This window comes from Wickerhamomyces ciferrii, contig 00011 (assembly GCF_000313485.1).
Source record: "Wickerhamomyces ciferrii WGS project CAIF00000000 data, strain NRRL Y-1031 F-60-10, contig 00011, whole genome shotgun sequence".
In the NCBI taxonomy this organism is placed as follows: domain Eukaryota; kingdom Fungi; phylum Ascomycota; class Saccharomycetes; order Phaffomycetales; family Wickerhamomycetaceae; genus Hansenula; species Hansenula ciferrii.
In genome coordinates this window covers 98,173-118,535 of record NW_011887729.1, presented here as the reverse complement: position 1 = coordinate 118,535, position 20,363 = coordinate 98,173, and the positions used below count along the sequence as shown (strand labels likewise).

Sequence of the window (20,363 nt, the reverse complement as noted above, 5' to 3'; positions counted from 1 at the left end):
TAATCAGTTTTATTTACCCCATACAAATCAGTGGCAATATTCATAAAATTATCAACAAGATGGTCAAATTCAGGTTTAGTCAGATACAAATGTACTCTAGTGTCACTTCAAAGAGATATTTCAAGGTCCATTATGCCAAAAGGGTGCAAGTGATACGACTAGCTGCTGTGAATTCACCACATCATTTGAAGAAGAATCTACATACAACACAATGGAATCAACAGAAAGAGAATAAACAAGATATAAATGATGACGATTATGAATTAGATCTGATAACATTGACTAAGAAGAAGAAATCAAAACAAAAGAAGCAAACTACACCATCACCAGAAGAATCAACATCAAAATCTGTGAATAATGTTAAACCAATCAATATTGTTGATGATACCAATATAAGAAGTGACAATTATAAGTTTAAGAAACAAAAAAGACAGGTTCCATCATTGGATAAAGATGATGTTAGAAATGATGATGAATTGATTACACTTTCTGAAAAGGATAAGAAAAAAATTGATGCTAGAAAACAATATAAAGCTGAAAATCCAAAACCTATTGAACCAATATTTAAAGAATCATTAAATCCAGAAGAAATCAAGAAACATGATGAAACAATACAAAAAGATTTGACACGTTTATTGAATGAAGAATTTGATCGTCAAGATAAACCAGAAAATAAAAATTCAAAAAAGGCAATTAATTTATTTGATATTGTTTCAAATGGATCATATGGTAATCTGAAGAAAGATACATCTAAATCTAATTCATCTCCAACTCAGTCAACTAAAGAGACAAAAACGAAACCAAATATGATTCGTAATGATGTCAAATCAGATAAAACTGTCAAATTAAATAAACAAGAATCTTTGAATAAAGATGCTAAATCTGATGATGCTCTGGTATCAAGTAAGAAAGAAGTTAAGAATAGTGATGTTAAATCTGATGATGGTTTGGTTTCAAAGAAAACTTCAAATTCAAATGAAGATATAAGTTCCAATGCTACAGATGTTGATTCTAAATCAGATCATGGATTACTCAATGAACAAATCTCTGTTGAATCAGCTAAGCAATCAGACTATTTACATGATCCATTGAGTACACATGAACAAGAAATACTGAAAAATATTCAAGATAATAATCTAAGCAACCCTCTAAACTATGAAAGTACAAAGACACACATTCCGTCACAAGATTCAAAAGTGAATGAAGCTGAAATCAAAGCTGAAACTAAGGCTGAAGCTGAACCATCTGTTGTGAATATTTCCATGCCTAAACCTGAAGGTAACTCACAAGCAAAATCATCTATTCGTTATACAACAGAACCACCAAAAATTGATGAATTTGATAATATCATAAATGTTTCAAGACCATCCTCTCCGTCGAAAAGACAAAAATCTAAAGGTTCCAAAAAATTTAAACAATCAATTAATTCAAGCCCAGACCTAAGTAATCTTTCTGGAATTGATAAATTAAATAAAATTGAAAATATTATGAAAGTTTTAGAAAATGAACTTCCAAAATTATCAAAACAAAAAGATTTGAATGAAGCTGAAATTAAAGATAAATCAATACAAATGAAGAAACTTCGAGAAAAATTAAATGAAATTCAAAATTCGGAATCTAAACCAACAATCACTGATCCAATTCCTGTTCATGATTTAGAAACTTTCTTGAAAGATGCCAAAAGAGAAAAAGAATTGAAAGAAGAAGAACAATTTAGAGAAGAAAGAGCTTATGAATTTAGTAAATCAATTAATGATCAAAATTATAAAACTCTGGAAAGGAAAAATTTCTTTACACCAATTGATGAAGCATTAATTAAAAAGTATGCAAGACGTTCTAAAATTTTTAAACCAATTCAATTTCAAGATGATCAAACAATATCTGAACCAAAAGATGAATTATTTTTCCCTTCATTATCCAGTATTGCAAATAATCAAAATTTGACTCATGAATTTATGATTTTAGCAAATAAAAAGAAAATCATTATAAATGAAAATCCATTAGGTGAACATTATCATACACCTGATTTATTTACAATTTTCAAAAATTTAGGAAATCCAGAAAAATATTTAAAACAAATTAATAAATTTGAAAAAAATGGTGGTTGGAAATTAATTGGATCTGGTGGTGCAGATTTCAATAAAATTTTAATTTTTGAAAGATTTGTTGATAAAGAACAAGAACGTAAAGATTTACGTCGTAAACGTATAATTAATTATTCAACTTCAATAGTTTCAATTTTTGCAATTCTTTTAGGATTTGGAACTTATTATGAATATGAAGAACAAAAAAAATCAACAATGTCAAAATATAAATTTGATGATCAAGGTAAATTCGTCAAGACTGATAACAAATGATAACAAGTGCTAATTTTAGTTCTCACAAATATTTTATATTCTACGTCAACATATATATGATTTTTATGCCCCCAATTATTATTGAGATTGATATGATATTATAATGCATTAATATATATTTATTATACCCATAAAATTATTTCCCAAATTGATTTCTAATGTACATGTAACTCCCTTTTAACCACAATTTAATCTCTCATTGCATCTTCAGGATTTGGTAATTCAGTTGTATCTTTTGAAATACGAATAAATTTCAAAATACCTAAACCACCAGTAGTACCATTCCAATTTCTTAAAAAAACAACAGTTTTTTCATCACTTATATCAGGTATTAAATAACCAGTTTTATATTCTTGTTCTTCTTCTTTCTTTTTATTTTCTAATAAAACTTGTCTTGTTGTTGCAGGTCTACCTTTACGTCTTTCAGATTTTAATTGTTCAATCTCTTCATCATCTCTACTTAAAAAAGCTTCAATGAAAAGTTTCATATCTTCTAACCCGAAAACATCTTTCTCTTCTCTATTACTTATAGCTTCTTGAAAGAAAACAGTTCTTTGATTTTGATATTCTTTATTTTGAACATGATGTAACTTCTTTTCATTAATTTTTGATTCTCTTAATGTAGCTCTACTTAATTGTTTAAATTTTCTACCCTTTGGATGCATAGCACCTTTGGATTTTTGGATAGTCTTCTGCACTTTGGTCAAACTGTGGGCAATAGGCATGGTTGATATTATGGATTAACTGAGTTCTCTGGTCCCTATGAAACGTACTTGATCTAGCTCATCGCCTATATAAATTTAAAAGACATAATTAAATTTTTCTAAATAGTCGGATCTTCAAAAACTTATGTAATCAATTCCGACTTTGTTCGACAATTTTTTTTTTTTTCGCAGTGGAAGAAAAAAAACGAAATTTTAAAGGAAATTTGGTGAAATATTGAGTATTAATTGAATATTGACAAGATTATTGTGCTTAATTGAAGATAGTTTGTTGAGAAAAGAAGACAAAGAAACAAGCAAGAATACTATATCTAAAATGGCTAAATACGAAATTGAACAATTGATCCAACTACGTGAAACTGCTTACGTTCCAACTTCTGTTGATTTTGCTGAATTTACTAAATCAATCTTGGAAGAAAGAGAAAGACAAGCTCAACAGTAAGTTATATAATAATGTGGTTGTAGGTGTCTTTGTTATTATTATATATTGTTTTATCTGTGAAAATCTCCAAATTGAAGTGGAAATGATGAAATAACAATATAATATATAAATAATACTCGTGTGACACCAAAAAAAAAACAGAACATTAATACTAACAATTTTATAACAGAGAAGAAGAATCAGGTTTCACAGGTGGTCGTAGAAGATCTTCTATAGGTATCAGACCAAAATTCAAAACAAACCGTCCAAAACGTGCTCCAGCTCCACAACCAGATGCTGATGGTTGGGTTACTTTAGATAATCATAGAAAATCTGCAAGTGGTGAAGAAGCTGCAAATGAAAAGCAAAAATTTAAAGATTCATTAAAATCAGATACTACACAAGTTAAAGTTCGTCCAAATAATAAAAACTTGGGTTCAAGTAAACCAGTTGATTCTCGTGATATCATTGCTGATCAACAAAAATCTACTTTTAATGCTTTTGCTGCTTTAGGTGATGAAAGTGATGAAGAAAGTGAGGAAGATGATGAATAAATTATAACTGTTTGATGTGTTTCTTTATATGTGTATATTTTTTTTTGATTTGATTCAATAAGTTTTTTTTTAATTATATTAATTCTTTGTAGTAAAATAAATTTCTACAATTTTGGTTATGATTCTATTCTATATCAACATGAACAGCTTCATAATGAAGACTAATAATACATAAAACAATTAAACCGTTCTTTTGAGATCAACTCTATCAACCAAACAATAATAAACACTTAACAATACATACAAAAAACAGCACATACAGATATTTCATCTAAATGCTAATGAACCTCTATCATCAAATGTTGAAGATAAATTCAGGTCTTGAAGTACTGAACCTAAGTCAGTATGTTGTTTTGATATATTCCCACCATTAATTGTTTGAGTTGATGGTTTCAGGGCAGTACCTGAAATTGCTTTTCTTAATTCTTGAACTTTTGGAGCTTGTAATCTACCATTCAATAAAGATCTTGCAGATAATGGAGCTGATCTTATACTATGATTTTCTCCAACTGATGTCGGAGGGAACAATGTAAATTGGAAATTTTGTGGTGCACCATTTTGTGATATAAATGAATGTTCATTTATACTATCATTTGAACCATCTTCAATTAATGGATCTGAAGTTTGATATTTATAGTGAGAATTGAAAATTAAATCATTATAATTATTACCATAATGGTTTTCAATTAAATTTGAAGTTTCATCTTTTGTAAATTCCAATTTTGATGATTTAATTTTTGATGATTCAATTGGTAGGTTGATATTAAAATTCCATAAATTATTTTCTTTACGATATTCAATTCTTGATATGACCTCATTTTGGAAAGATGTATCATTTAAATATTGAGTTGCATAGAAAACTAATAAATAACCAATATTATCTTTATAAATCAATGACAAATCATTACCAGTTTCATTTTTCAATTGCCATTCAAAGAAAAATGGTAATAAATTAACAATAGCATTAATACCAAATTTTTTAACAATTAATTCCATAAATTCAATTAATAAATTATAATTTTGATAATTATCCAAAATTGATATTCTTTCAAATTCTTCATAAACTTCATTGATAACACTTGCTTTGGAATCTGAAATTAATGAATTATGATTTTCTAATTCTGAATCTTTTGAATCTAAATATTCAAGTTTTAATAATGTTATTAATACATCTGTATATTTTGATTGAATTTGGAAAATTGAATCATTTGATAAATTCTTATTATTATATGAAAGAAGTTCCAATGTTTCATCAAATAAATCTAATGGAACCTTAACTCTTTGTACTGTACTATTATTATTTGCTGTTATGATAACATTTTTAATATTGTCTAAATGAACCAAGACAAGAGTTTGTAAAGTTGCAGCATTAAATTGTGTTTTAGAGGATGGTAAATCAATATAATTTTTAATTCTAATCAATAATTCACCCACGGTATCAACAATTTGATTTTGATAATAAATATGTGTAGCTAATGAACTAATAACTTCAGAATATGCAAATACCAATTGATGAACATCTTTATTATTAGATTCAATTATAATTTGAGATTGTAAATCAGTTAATTGACGTAAATTATCAAGTATTGAAAGACCAACCATATTAACAGATGAAGATAATAATTTTGAAATTGTATGTAAATAAATCAATTGTTCTTGAGGTTTACCATTTTTCTTTAGATGACTTGAAATCACACTTAGGATAACAAATCTTAGTTGAACTGGAACCCAAGTTGTAATCATTTCCACTAATATAGACGCCCATTCATGATCAGTTTTATAAGTAGCAAAATAATGACATATAGCTTTGGTACATGAAACTAATTGACTTGAAGAACTAGACCCAAAGAATGCCTTTAATGAATTTAAAGCTAATTCATCAGTGGCAATTTCCTTTGGAGTTGATTCACCATTTTCCACGGGTTGTGGTGGTTTAATTGGTGAAGTTGTTGTTGTGTCATGTTTACCTAAAGTAGATCTTGCTGTATTGTATCTTGATAATTCATGTTGAGAAGCATTTGATTTCACTTCTGATTGTAATTGGTCCTTGGTAAAATCTTCATGAATTTCACTTAGAATAAATGGTATTAATTTTTTAACAATATAATTCCCATTACCTTGTGCAATATTTTGACAATGAGCTAAATCTCTTGATGCATTTAAAGCTATAGCCTTCCATTCTGTAGTGTTACTTGATGGGGGGTTTGAACCTAATCTCAGGAAAGATTCAGCTAATTTGGTGAAGTTATCAACAAACTCTAAATCACCAGTAAATAATTCACCATCTAATGTATTACAAAAAGTATTGAAAACAGGTTCAGCATGTTGACATAACCCCAAATCTTTTGTAGTAAGCACCGATGATAATATGACATTAACATTTTGAGCGAAAACATTCAAATCATCTGGACATTTCTTGATCAAGGAGTTGATAATCTCAAGTGTAACTTGGACATTACCAGTACGGTTACGGCTAATATCAATGGTATTCTTTTTTTCAATGAATTTCCCAACTTTTTCCAATTTGACACGACGCGTAGAGGCATAGTATAGCAAGTAACTTAATTCTGATGAGTTTGGTTTCTTATCAAAGCCTCTTCCTGGTGGATAGCATTGTAAGATCAATTTTTGATGTTTTGGTTGGAATATTGGCATTTTGAGCAAAACACGGTTTAATTCATGTAAAAAGAGTGACTGAACGATGCAAATTTGATGATTTTCTTCTAGATCTTGAAATAAGCAGAGTACTACCTTTGTGGTTTTTGAAATCCCTTTCCAAAGTTGTGTTTAATAGACCTTGATTTCTTACAAAATGTTGTGATCTGTTAAAACTTGATTTGTGTTTTTCAAAAGGAACAAAAATGCTGGAAATTCAATTTTGAAAAAAACATCACCAGAAATTTTGATAGTAAACAAACGAAACTTAGGAAACATTAACAATCAAAACCAGATATTCAAGATGGTTCCCGTCTATGTGAAAGGTGGTGCCTGGTCTAATGTTGAAGGTGAGTTTGAGAGGATAATGGTCGTTTTTCCCCCAGTTTCAAAGGGGTTCTTGAAGGCTTAAGTACTAACAAAACTATAGATGAAATATTGAAAGCTGCTGTGTCGAAATATGGATTGAATCAATGGTCAAGAGTAGCTTCCTTATTGGCTAGAAAGACTGCAAAACAGGCGAAAGCCAGGTGGAACGAGTACTTGGATCCAAGAATAAGGACATCGGAATGGTCAGTGGAAGAGGATGAGAAGCTTCTAAATCTAGCGAGATTGATGCCTAATCAATGGAGATCTATTGCTTCGAAATTTGGAAGAACAGCTACACAGGCTATAGAGAGGTATCAAAAGATTCTTGATGATTCTGAAGGTGGTGATGGTGCTGGTGATAATGATTTGAAGTTAAGTGGTCCAGGTATTGAAACTTTAGCTTCAGTAGGTGCTAATAAGGATTTAAAAATCGGTGATTTAAACGTTAATCCTGAAACTAAAACTGCAAGACCGGATGCTGTTGATATGGATGATGATGAAAAAGAAATGTTATCAGAAGCAAGAGCAAGATTGGCAAATACACAGGGTAAAAAAGCTACAAGAAAAGTTAGAGAACGTATGCTTGAAGAAAGTAAACGTATCGCATTATTACAGAAAAGAAGAGAATTGAAAAATGCTGGCATCAATACCAAATTAAAAGCTCCAAAGAAAAAATTTAAAAATCAAATTGATTATAATGCTGATGTTGCTTTTGAACATAAACCTATTGGTGGGTTTTATGATACTACAGAAGAATTAAATAATAATGAACGAATTTTAAATAATTTTGAACAAAAGGTTTCCAAATCTGGTGTTAAATCTGATGATTCAAAATCTAAAAAGGAGAAAAGATCAAGAGATGAAAAATCTGGAGGTGGTTCAATTTCAATTACTAAAGCTGCTGAATTGGTTGAAACTAAAAGAAGAAAACTTGAACTATCAAAACCTGTTTTCAAAGATGACCAATTAGTTACAGATGATGATGTACAAAAACATATGGATTCTCAAAAATTGGATAATAGAATAAATGATGCTGTCCAAAAGATAAGGCAGGAACAAGGTATTCAATCTGCACTTTTAACTAAAAATGATGAAATTGATGAAGATGAAGATGAAGAGTCATCTAAACAAGAAACACCATCTATTAATGAAACTATAGATAATGAAAAAGTTAAAACCATTAAAGATTCTTTGAAAACAAGGTTTGCCTCATTACCTAAACCAAAGAATGATTTTGAAATTATTGAACCTGAAGATGAAGATATAATTATGCAAGATGCCAATGATGAACCAACAACATCTACGGCAATACCCAAGATCATTGAAGATGAAGGTGAAAAAGAACGTCAAAGAATTAAACAACAAGAAGAAGAAAAACAACGTAGTTTGCTGAGAAGATCTTTAGCTATACAGAAAGGGTTAAGTATACCACATTTGGCACCAAATTTCAAACTTGATAAAATTTCTGAAAACCATGTTCAAAACCTTATTGATATAGAATTGATAAAACTTATTAGATCTGATTATTCAAAGACCATTGATAAATCCTCCAATGGTATAATACCAGATTTAGATGATGTTTCAAGAGAAAAAATTCAACAAGAATTACAAAAAGAAATAAATCAAGATGAATTAAATAATTATCAACAAATTTTCAAAGAATTACATACCACTCAACAATTAGAACCTAGTATTGATAAATCTTTATTAATAACAGAATTACAAGATTTAGTTTCCAAGGCAAATAAACTTGAAAAAAAATTAGATCTTCAATTCGGTGGATATATCAAAAGACATGAAACTTTGAATGAATCATCACATTCAATTTTAAATGAATTGAAAGATACAGATAGAGCTTTGGCTTCATTCCAGCTTTTACAAAATTCTGAAAATATTGTAATTAAATCAAGAACTGAATTTTTACAAGAACAAGTTAATAAATTAGTTAAAGCTGAACAAATTGGTCAAGAAAGGTATCTTGAAGTGAAAAGGAATAAACAATTGAAATGAATACACATCAAATCATAAAAAATCATTTGAATCTTTATGAATATCAGTAATAAAATTGAAAATTTGTGTAGTTTATATCAGCTTGAAATACCGGGCTTGTAACCATTTCCCGATTTGGTGATGTTTACATTTTTAACAACTTTTGCGAATTGAATCAAAATATCAAATCATCATATTCTAAAGTGGTTTAGAGCTAATTAACATCAATTAAGCTGGAAGTTGTATAGACTTCATGAGCTCCAATTTGTTATTTGTGCCATATAGAAAGACCTTGAAGGTTTCTTTCGGTGATGAACTACGTGATATAATCAACAAGGAATTTTATCAATCTGCTACTGTTTTTGAAAAGGATCTTCAAGAAATTGATACTCTAAGAAATGATATCATTGATTTAGAAGTATCTCCTCAAGATCTTGCCTTGCTTAGAAGGTATTATATCCATTTGACTACACTAGAAAGCAAATTCCCTGGTGATTTAATTGAATTCCCATGGTATGGGACCCTTGGTTATCATGTTACTGGTCCAGTTAAGCTAAAATCATTTACATTTGAAAGAATCAACATATTGTACAATATTGCATCATTATATACCCAGTTGGCTTCAAATGAAGATTTATCAAGTAGTGAAGGTGTCAAGAAGGCATGTCTTTATTTCCAATACGCTGCGACTGTGTTTGGGTTCATTAATAAAGTTGCTGAACAAGATACTTCATTGATTTTACCTTTAGATTTACAAAAAGGAACCATAGATACTTTATATAATCTTTCTTTGGCTCAAGCTCAAGAAGTTTTCTGGTTGAAAGCTACAAGAGATAAAGTTAAAGATTCATTAGTTGCTAGATTAGCAATTCAAGTTTCAGATTATTACTCACAAACATTATCATCAGCAAATAGAAGTGAAGGTCTAAGAAGTGAATGGACTCATCATATAACAGTAAAGAAATTCCATTTCCAAGCTGCTGCTGAATTTAGATCATCCTTAGTTGCAGTTTCAAACTCAAATTATGGTGAAGAAGTTGCAAGATTACAAAAAGCTCAAATAGCTATTTCAAATGCTCAACAAAGTATTAAATTCACTAGTAATACTGTTAAAGATGATTTATCTGGGTTAAATGAAGTTGTTCAAGATACTTTAAGAAGAGCTGAGAAGGATAATGATTTGATTTATTTACAAGAAGTTCCTAAAAAATTACCACCAATTTCTAATGCATCTGTTGTGAAAGAAATGGATATTAAAGATATTTCAAACCCTAAGGAAGCATTAACATCAGGTAATTTTGGTAAACCTTTGTTTAAAGATTTGATGCCATTTTCTGTTATTCAAGCTGCTGAAGCATTTCGTGAACGTCAATCCGAATATGTTACCACTCATGTTATATCACCAGTTAAAGCTTTAACAACTATTTTAAATAAATTCATATTAGAAAGAGGGTTACCAGGTTCAATCGATGCTCTTGATAAACCCCTAGCACTTCCTTCAAGTTTGTTGGATCATCATCGTGAAATCAAAGCTAATGGAGGTGTTGAACGTATAACATCTACTATTGATGATATTCAAAGATTATCACTTGAAGGTGAACGTTTAATAGAGGGAGCAAAAGATAGATTAAAAGTTGAAGCTGAAGAAGATTCCCTGTTAAGAAATAGACAAGGCTCAAAACATTGGACTAGACCAACCTCAGAAGAAGCTTCTGCTCATTTAATTTCAAGAATTCAAGATCTTGAAAATTATTTGAAACAAGCTAAAAAGGGTGATGAAACGATAAGGACTCAATTTTATAATATTGAAGCACCTTTGAAAATTCTTGCTTCAAGTGAAGATAAACTTAAAGAGTATGTACCAAATTCTAAAACTGCCAAAGTTGATCCATCATTGAAAAGATTAGTCTTAAATATAAGAGAAGCTTTAAATAGAGCTCATAGATTAGAAACTGATCGTGAAAATTTTATCGAAACTGTTGAAATTAAATCATTACATTATAATATCTTACCAAAAATCATCTCAGAATATAAATCAATTCAATCAAATGTCAATGATTTAAAAATTGAAATTAAAACATTTGAACCAGTTTTCGAAAAACATATAAAAAATTTCAATAGTGATATTGATTGGATTGAAGAACAAAAATTAAAACAACGTGAAATTGAAAATAAAATTGATGAGTTTAATAATCAATTCATACGTTATAGATCAACTAATCAATCAACAAATAATTCAAGAGAAGAATCTTTAAAATTTTTAGATACTGTTTTCACAGAATCAAGAGATTTAAAAGAAAATTTATCACAAGGGTTGAAATTTTATAATGATTTTAATTCAAATTGTAAACAATTGATTGAAGACTGTGACAGTTTTGTTTATGAAAGAAGACTTGAAGCAAGAGATCTTGAGTTGTAAGTATATTTTACATTTTATATTAACCTATACACAAGAATACTAACAAATTTTCTCTAATTTAGTGAGTTAAATAACAGATTCCAACAAATGGATATAACAGATTCACATTCATCAGCTTCAAATTCTGGAAGAACTTCTGGAAGAAGCTCTGTTGCAAGAGTTTCAGAAGATATCCCACAACGTGTTGCAAGTCCAGCATTAATTGCACCAAAAGCACAATCAGCTAGAGGTAAATCAGGTGTTTGGAAACCTGAATCTGGTATTAAATTTTCATGATTTTAATTCATCAGATTGTTCTTCAACTTTAGCATTTTGATTCTGATTTTGATTTTTAGCTAACCATTCTTCATAATCTCTTTTACGTTTACCTTTTCCAACATTAACTTTATGTCTATGACTATTCAAATGGATTTTCCATTGTTTTTCACCAACTGCGGTAACAGGTGTATTATCTTTATTAAAGCATTTATCACATGTGAAGTGTTTCCATTGTAGAGATTTTTCCTCTTTAGGTTCATTAATTGAAGGTAATAACTCTTTTAAATTTTCAGGTGCTTGATTAATAGTTCCTTCTTTTGCTTCTAAGAATTTTTTTGTAACTTCTACACCTCTTTCAGTAACATTCTCACCCCAAATACTTAAATCAGTGGCGTCTAACAAGAATAATCTTCCTCCTTTACAATAGTTATGGTTTTCTTCTTTGGCAAGGTCAACAGCCAATAAATTCTTGATCCATTTAACTTGTTTCTTAGCATATTGTCTAGTACGAGTTTTCATATCTTCTATTGATTTTTTCAACTCCTTTTCTGAGTCATTCCCATTCTCTAGCCAAGGTAAGAATTCTTTAAATCCAATTACTTGCCATATACCTCTTTCACAATCAGGTTTTGGATCAGATTTAGAATAATAAGAATAAAGTTCATTTATTTCATTTAACCCACCTTGTTCCAACATTTTATCGACACGATCATCTAAACGTTTATCTAATATAGGTTTTTCAGCGAAAAGCCAAAATGCTAATGTATTGAATCTCAATGTTGAATCATCTTTTTCTGAAACTTGTTGTTCCTGATAATGTTCACTTGCTTTTTTATTTGTTGAATAAAAGATTTCTAAAGCTCTCCTTATTCTTCTTGTATCATTTGGATGGAATTTACCAGCTGCTATTGGGTCATTCTGTTTCAAAATTTCGAAAACTTGATCAGATGGTCCATCTAAAATAGCTTTTTGTTCTTCAGTCAAGAGATTTGGAGATTCTTCTTTTGGTTTATCAGATTTGATAGTTTTATTCAAGAATAATAATGAGTTGAGATAATAATGAGTACCACCAACAATTATGGGTAGTTTCCCTCTTTGATGGATATCTTCAATGGTACTTAAAGCTTCTTTTTCAAATCTGTGGATAAAATATTCTTCATCCCATTCTATATGATTCATAACATGATGTGGTATACCTTCTCTCTCCTCTATTGGATGCTTGTTTGTTATTATTGGAGCACCACGATACATTTGCATAGAGTCAGCATTGATGATTTCACCATTAAACCTTTTAGCTAATTCAATACTAAACTGATTTTTGGTTAGTTTCTTTCTCCGGTATAAAATCAACTTTTAAAGCATACATACTTGTGACTTTCCCACACCAGTAGTCCCCACTATAACCACAACATTCTTTGGTGGACCCATGATGAAATTCCTTAAGGCTCTGAACATATATCCAAGGACGTTGTTCCTTATGTTTCTTGTACTGATCAGATGTAAGATTTATGATGGGTATAAAAGATTTATGAGATGAGATGATCTTCAAATTATATGGTGTCCGGGTGATGGTATAAGTAAGAGCTGCTGCTGTTAACTATACGTATAATTTATGCTTTTCAAATTGAAAAGTGTTACATTATTAAAAATTCGTTTCAAGGAGATTCATTCATTAATTCATTATTATATAAATTATCTAAAAAGCAAATATATTAATCATACAAAAAAAGTACAATACAATCTGATCAGAAATCAAACAGTAAGTTTATGAAAACTATCAGAAGTTGGAACACTAACAGTATCTACTTCTTCAATATGATCAGCTTCAATGTTCTTCTTTGTTGAGTCTCTAGTAGTAGCTGATGTAAATTTGAAATCATCAATACTTTCACCAAACACTTCAGCAACTTCTTCTAAAGTTCTACCTGATGTTTCAGCAAATGTCAAGTAAATAACAGTTAATTCCACAGTCAATAATACACAATAAACAATGTAATATTTCCATTGGATAGCTTCCATAGCAATTGGGTTAACAAATCCATTATAAACCAATGTGATTTGTTGAACACATACAAAGATACTGACACCTCTTGTTCTTAAACTAAATGAACTAATCTCTGTAACATATAAGTAAGGTAACCCATTACATCCAAGATTATAACCAAGGTAAAACAAGAAAATCATAGCCATGACACCTTTACCTAAAGCTGTATCTTCAAAATTTCTTTGTTGATTAATAGCTGATAAGACGGTCCAAATAATATAAGTTAAAAGCATAAAGGAAAATGCACCAATGAAAGTTGTACGTCTTCTAATATGTTGAAATGCAGTTAAATTGATGGCAATTGAAATGGCATAGTTATAAATCATTAATCCACCATTGAAAACTAATTGTTGATCTGTTGATGTAATACCGATTGAGTTTAAAACCAAGTTCAAATAATAACTAACTAATCCATTACCACATAGTTGAGCACAAATTCCAATGAAAATAATTAAGAATAATCTTTTTCTATTACCAGCAGTTTTGAAAAAAGCCATATAGGAATCATTTACTTTAGCTGCATGTTCTTGTTCAATAGCTAATTGGATTTCTGATAATTCAAAATCAACTAAAGGACCTCCAATTTTTTCATCATTACCACCATGATGTTTCAATAAAACTTCTCTTGCTTCTTCTAATCTACCTTTAGAAATAAGCCATCTTGGAGATTCAGGAACTAAATAAATCAGCAAAGTTTGTAAAACTGGGAAAAACCCTTGCATGATTGATGGAACTCTCCAAGACCAATTATGTGCCAAATTTCTAGAGCCATAACTAACCCAAGCAGCAACAATAGCACCTAAATACCAATTAGCATTGAACAAAGCAGTCATTGGCTGTCTATGAGTTGGATAACTCAACTCTGAAATTAATGGAGCTGAAGCAACAGTGGAAATGGTATTACCAAAACCCAAAATAATTCTAGCAATTAAAAACATTGCATAAGTTCTATGATCATTATGTTCATATTCACCACGAACTGTTAACCAAGTACCAGCACATGATTGTATAATAGCACCAAAAAACTGAATTATATTACCAATAGTTATAGCATTACGACGACCTAAACGATCAGAAATCCATGGTGCTATTGGAATACTCAATATACAACCGAAAACAACACCATTTGACATAGCACCAAGAATAGCACCTTTTGGTTTTGCCATGGCATGAGACCAATCTGGCATAGATTGGAATGAGTTTAATAATGAACCATCATAACCTGTGTTTGTTGAAGTTAAATTGATAATTAACAAAATCATATTTAAACGGAATAAATGAGATACTTTGAACCATGGTTTCCCATAACTTGGTAAATAAGCTTTAATTTTAGATGTAACAACACCATCATCTTCTAAATTTTCTGTTCCTGGATTGACTGGTAATTTGATCCTTGTTGAACTTTTGTTCTTTCTGAAGTATTTCACTTCATCTGCTAAGAACCCAACCATCTTCCTAGCTTTCTTTTAAAGTTGAGTAGTAATGATATGTATTGATAAAGTTGAAAATGCATACATCTGGGGAAATATCTGTTTTTATATAAACATGAAATATGGGGGAAATAGGTTAACCAATGCCTTAATTCTTCAGCTGCAGTATCTTGAAAGAATGATTGAGATATATTCCATGACTTTGACCAATTCTCGACGCCGCTATCAACATTGAGGTATAATTATTGGTATTCCCTTGGAATTTCTAACCACTTCCCAAGAATTCATTTAAGGTTCAACATATGTTCCTATTTTTGGTCTCAAGTTTCCACTTTCAGTAATAATGACGATAGGCACCTAGCTTTATTCTCTAGTAATTTGTAAAAGATCACGTAAAACCTGGGGGTATTCATGCATGACGATATATGGGGTAATGACTAAACTAAGACTAGGGAGCCATTCAAATTTCAATCAGTTGATTTTTCCAGGAAAAATATTATCCTTGTTTAACCTTGAAAGGTAACAGCTAGCTCTTGCACTTTTACGATCAAGAAGGTGAATATAATTAAATGATAGTTTGTGGTGGTAATCATTAGTATTTTGGTAAACCATATCACTTTGCTCCATGCCAGCTGGGGTATTCAGTGTTCATGTATTCATCTTGATTCTTGTCTATGGATGTCACGGCTGCAGATCGGGTCATTTTTGAATTTCTATGCTTCTTTGGACTTTGGACTTTCACGTATATGAAACATGCAAACAACAAACAAAATATCCGGGGTAGTTTGGGTAGCAATCAATTAGATCCATAAACACCAACAAAAGAACACTGTAATACCTGTAACATAGTACTTCTGTCACTTAGACAATACGATAGCAATAAACCACTTATGATTATTGGAATATTGGAATAAACCTTCCTTTCTTGTCAAAGATAATTGTCAAAGATCATCCGAAGAATTTTGAGAATTGCTCCTCTTTATTGGCTTAATATAACGCGAGCCTATTTTTGAATATTTTTTATGAAATCCACTTTTAACCGCAATTCATTTAGCCGCAATTCTTTGGTGTCCGGGTTACAAAAGTAGTATAAATTATATTAATATTAAGCTGCTGCTGCGATGTACGTAGTATAGAATCTATTTAACCTCTCGTGAATATTTAATAGACTTCAAGAGATTCGAGATGGATTTACGACAATTACGATAACTCAAATTCAAAATCAAAGATCACAATTAAACTAAATAGCTATAAATATCGTCAATCAGACTTGTTCAACTCTAACAATGTTATTCTTATCGCTGGTAGAACTTGGTCCACTAACACTTCCATCTCTGGTATCAACTTGTTCAACATGAGACACATGACCGTCTTTTTTATTATTTGTGGTAACTGAAAGCTTGAAATCATCAATTCCTTCGCCAAATACTTCTGCAACTTCTTCCAATGATCTACCTGAAGTTTCCACAATAGTTAAATATGCAACAATTAATTCAATAAACAACAAGACACAATAAACAATATAGTATCTCCATTTAATTGCATCCATAGCAATTGGATTAACAAACCCATTATAAATCAATGTAATTTGTTGAACACAAAACATGATATTAACAGCTCTGGTTCTCAAAATGAATGGAGTAATTTCAGTGACATATAAAAATGGTAACCCATTTAATCCCAAGTTATAAGCAAAATAGTACAAGAAAATCATAGCCATAACACCTTTACCTAAACTAGTATCTTCAAAATTTCTTTGTTGGTTGATAGCAGATAAAATGGTCCAAATAACATAAAATGTCAACATTAATGAAAATGCAGTTATAATGGTTAATCTTCTTCTAATATTTTGGAAAACTAATAAATTAATTGCAATTGAAATTGCATAGTTATAAATCATCAATCCACCATTGAAAACCAATTGCTCATCTGTGGACTCAACACCAATTGATTTTAAAACCAAATTCAAATAATAACTAACAAGACCATTACCAGATAATTGCATAACCAACCCAATGAAAATAACTAAAAACAAACGTTTTCTATTACCAGGAGTTTTCAAGAAGTCTGCATATGAAGAATCATTTGCAATACGTTCTTGTTCAAGAGCCAATTCAATTTCAGACATTTCAAAATCAACCAAAGGTCCACCAACAACTTCATCACCACCAGCATGATGTTTTAATAAAATTGCTCTAGCTTCTTCAAATCTACCTTTTGAAATCAAATATCTTGGAGACTCTGGTACTAAATAAATCAATGAAATTTGTAATATTGGGAAGAACCCTTGGAAAATTGAAGGAATTCTCCATGACCAATTATGTTTAACATGTCTTGTACCATAACTAACCCAAGCTGCAATTATAGCACCTAAATACCAATTTGAATTGAAAAAAGCAGTCATTGGTTGTCTATGACTTGGATAAGTTAATTCAGAAATTAAAGGAGGTGAAGAAATAATAGCAATAGTATTACCAAATCCCAAGATAATTCTTGCAATTAAAAACATGGCATAAGCTCTCTTCTCAGTGAAACCTTCTCTTGATTCCCCTTCAACAGTTAACCAAGTCCCAGAAACAGATTGAATTAAAGCTCCAACAATCATAATTGCATTACCCACAGTTATAGCATGACGACGTCCTAAACGATCAGAAATCCATGGTGCAACTGGAAAACCTAAAGCACAACCAAAAACAACACCATTAGCAATGGCACCAAGGACAGCACCTGTTGGATTACCCATGGCATGAACCCAATCAGGGATAGATTGAAATGCATTCAATAATGAACCATCATAACCGGTATTAGTTGAAGTTAAACTAACAATCAATAAAATTAAATTCAATCTTAATAAATGAGGAACTTTAATCCATGATTTCCCATAATTTGGTAAATATGCTTTAATTTTAGAAACTCCAATAGATTCAGTTGAACTATTAATATCAGCATTTGGATTTGTTGGTAATTTTTTTGGAGTTGATTTATCCTTTTTGAAAAATTTTACTTCATCTGCAATGATTCCAACCATTTTTAATTGATATAGATTCCTGAATATAGGTTTCCTCTCTTCTATGATTGAAATTCAGATAAACTATAGTTTAATTCAACCATTGTTTCAATTTAAGTCTTAAAGATGGGTTTTAATCGGGTTTTAAGTAGTTGTTTCTATATGAGAGGTTTTATATTTGATTGGAGAAAACCTCTTACCGTTCATCGAAAATCGCAAGATGTTTTTAGTATCATAAAAGAAATTCTCATCTTATAACTAATTTAGTCCTTGTATATCGCAAGGCAGCTACTAAATCTTGCAAAATATTCTTAAAAGCGTAGTAAACTTATACGTTCTCGGTTATTCAAGCCTCAATTTACCCATAAAGCAAATGTTTTGATAACTTTTCAGTCAATGGTCAAGACAAAAATGACCATAGTGAAATCTTAAAATTCAAAAAATATTGGGGGAAAAACTTTCACTGACACAACTTTAAATTTGAGTTTGCGAGGTTTTCAGTTACAATAATTCATTAGTTATTGTTCCATTATTTTTTCGCATGTAGTACGGAGTACGGAGCCTATAATAAGCGCTTGACACATAATTGTTCTCGCATGAGATAGTAGCGAGATAAACAATTAACCGTACGGTATTTATATCAAGTTGAAAATATACACTCACCATTATGATCACATTAATTAAAACTTTTGCACAACTTCTTTAAACTCTTGGAGGTGGAAAGGATTACCAAAGAGTCCTTAAAAGCCTAAAGTTTAATTAATAGTGTGCTTTGGCGATTAACAACGCTGATTTCCATTTCATTTTGATTAGGATTGTGAATCTAGTGACGCCAAACCTATTTCTGGTGGTTGAAAACTTAAACCAAAGCCTAATATGGTTCTAAGGTTTTAAAATATCCAACAAAGGTGTAATAAACCCTAATTTAAGTCATGTAATGAAAATGAACTATGATGATAAACATTTGAAGACATGACTGTCACAATATGAGTAAGCTGCAGTAAGTTACCACGTATTTGATAACGTCAGTTGTCAATTCTGTTTGAACTTTACTGAGCAACATGCTGCACGCTGCGTTATCTATGGAGAAGTCTGTCATCTTGATGGGGTATTACATTGATAAAGTTCAAGTTTTCCAAACTATATCATGAAATGCCGTCTACAATGTGTGGAAGTCTCAATTTACAAGACATTTAACCTGTTGTGGATCATTCATTTCATTATTGATTTTCCTTATCTATATAGAATAGATGCAGAGAATGTTTCAGCTGCTAAAGATCATAGTTGTGCTATGATCCTACCATCTTCAACGACAGGTATATCATCAAACTTTTAGAAGATTCGTTAATCGAATAGCATTCTGAATTTCAGTGATTGTAAGGAGAATATATCTATCTCTAATATCTTGATCGAATACCGATAATATAACGGTATCAATGAAGTCCAGTACGAATAACCAAATTATTCCATAATGAATATCCAGTCAAAGATATCAATTTTTGGTCAACGACTGTTTTTGGTTCAATACTCAGGAACTTGACGACCATACCAACGTCTCATGTTCATCACTTCAACACGATAAACATTGAAGACTGAAATACCAACTATATTTATGAGGCCTCCACTATCATCTTCCTCATTATAATTTGCTGATGCATCTGCAACTTGTTTGAAAGTTAAATCATCATCAATATTACGAACGATACTCCTTATATCAACTGAATCTAATGGAACATTCAATATTGGTGAGTCCGTTTCAAACTTCATTTTAAAATTCATTTTAAGCTCTTTTGAAACCAATTGTGACAGTTTTCGACGAGCAAACATCTCACAGTGGTATATCACATCACCTTCCTCACCATAGTCTTCAAGCAGCCAGTCATCATCCATAAGCAAATTGTCGTAAGCTTCTCCAAATTCTTCATCATCTTCAATCATCATTAATTTTTCTAAAGGTTTTGATAAGAACTCTTTGTGCACCTCATTGATTCTCTGGTTGAATAGATGATCAATAATTTTAGATAAAGCGTCGGCATAGCTTAAGTCATGTATTCTACCTTTCACCATTTTGAATCCTGATTCTTTTGTATCAATTTTAGCTAAAGAGCTTCTTATAAATCATTCATTAGTTATTGTTT

The 20,363-nt window shown here is 30.5% G+C and overlaps 9 protein-coding genes across 9 annotated transcripts; 3 read left to right on the top strand and 6 right to left on the bottom strand.

The window, feature by feature from the left end:
• Positions 1-59: 59 nt before the first annotated feature.
• Positions 60-2,357, top strand: BN7_567 (uncharacterized protein; the record flags this gene model as incomplete). Its single annotated transcript, XM_011278760.1, has 1 exon — positions 60-2,357. One exon carries the CDS (start codon positions 60-62, stop codon positions 2,355-2,357), a length of 2,298 nt encoding a protein of 765 aa, XP_011277062.1.
• A 188-nt stretch (positions 2,358-2,545) lies between these two features.
• TMA16 (Tma16p) lies at positions 2,546-3,082 on the bottom strand (the record flags this gene model as incomplete). The annotated part of the gene is made up of 1 exon (XM_011278759.1): positions 2,546-3,082. The coding sequence occupies one exon, from the start codon at positions 3,080-3,082 to the stop codon at positions 2,546-2,548; it is 537 nt and encodes a 178-aa protein (XP_011277061.1).
• Positions 3,083-3,395: 313 nt separating this feature from the next.
• Positions 3,396-4,054, top strand: CAF20 (Caf20p; the record flags this gene model as incomplete). Its single annotated transcript, XM_011278758.1, has 2 exons — positions 3,396-3,517; positions 3,691-4,054. The coding sequence occupies 2 exons, from the start codon at positions 3,396-3,398 to the stop codon at positions 4,052-4,054; spliced, it is 486 nt and encodes a 161-aa protein (XP_011277060.1).
• A 267-nt stretch (positions 4,055-4,321) lies between these two features.
• On the bottom strand, positions 4,322-6,709 carry EFR3 (Efr3p; the record flags this gene model as incomplete). The annotated part of the gene is made up of 1 exon (XM_011278757.1): positions 4,322-6,709. One exon carries the CDS (start codon positions 6,707-6,709, stop codon positions 4,322-4,324), a length of 2,388 nt encoding a protein of 795 aa, XP_011277059.1.
• Positions 6,710-7,013: 304 nt separating this feature from the next.
• Positions 7,014-11,486, top strand: BN7_563 (pH-response regulator protein; the record flags this gene model as incomplete). The annotated part of the gene is made up of 3 exons (XM_011278756.1): positions 7,014-7,059; positions 7,140-9,051; positions 9,353-11,486. 3 exons carry the CDS (start codon positions 7,014-7,016, stop codon positions 11,484-11,486), a joined length of 4,092 nt encoding a protein of 1,363 aa, XP_011277058.1.
• A 270-nt stretch (positions 11,487-11,756) lies between these two features.
• On the bottom strand, positions 11,757-13,199 carry MOD5 (tRNA dimethylallyltransferase; the record flags this gene model as incomplete). Its single annotated transcript, XM_011278755.1, has 2 exons — positions 11,757-13,039; positions 13,109-13,199. 2 exons carry the CDS (start codon positions 13,197-13,199, stop codon positions 11,757-11,759), a joined length of 1,374 nt encoding a protein of 457 aa, XP_011277057.1.
• A 297-nt stretch (positions 13,200-13,496) lies between these two features.
• KHT3 (Hexose transporter 2) lies at positions 13,497-15,239 on the bottom strand (the record flags this gene model as incomplete). The annotated part of the gene is made up of 1 exon (XM_011278754.1): positions 13,497-15,239. The coding sequence occupies one exon, from the start codon at positions 15,237-15,239 to the stop codon at positions 13,497-13,499; it is 1,743 nt and encodes a 580-aa protein (XP_011277056.1).
• Positions 15,240-16,482: 1,243 nt separating this feature from the next.
• On the bottom strand, positions 16,483-18,246 carry KHT2 (Hexose transporter 2; the record flags this gene model as incomplete). Its single annotated transcript, XM_011278753.1, has 1 exon — positions 16,483-18,246. The coding sequence occupies one exon, from the start codon at positions 18,244-18,246 to the stop codon at positions 16,483-16,485; it is 1,764 nt and encodes a 587-aa protein (XP_011277055.1).
• Positions 18,247-19,746: 1,500 nt separating this feature from the next.
• On the bottom strand, positions 19,747-20,292 carry BN7_559 (uncharacterized protein; the record flags this gene model as incomplete). The annotated part of the gene is made up of 1 exon (XM_011278752.1): positions 19,747-20,292. One exon carries the CDS (start codon positions 20,290-20,292, stop codon positions 19,747-19,749), a length of 546 nt encoding a protein of 181 aa, XP_011277054.1.
• Positions 20,293-20,363: the final 71 nt, after the last annotated feature.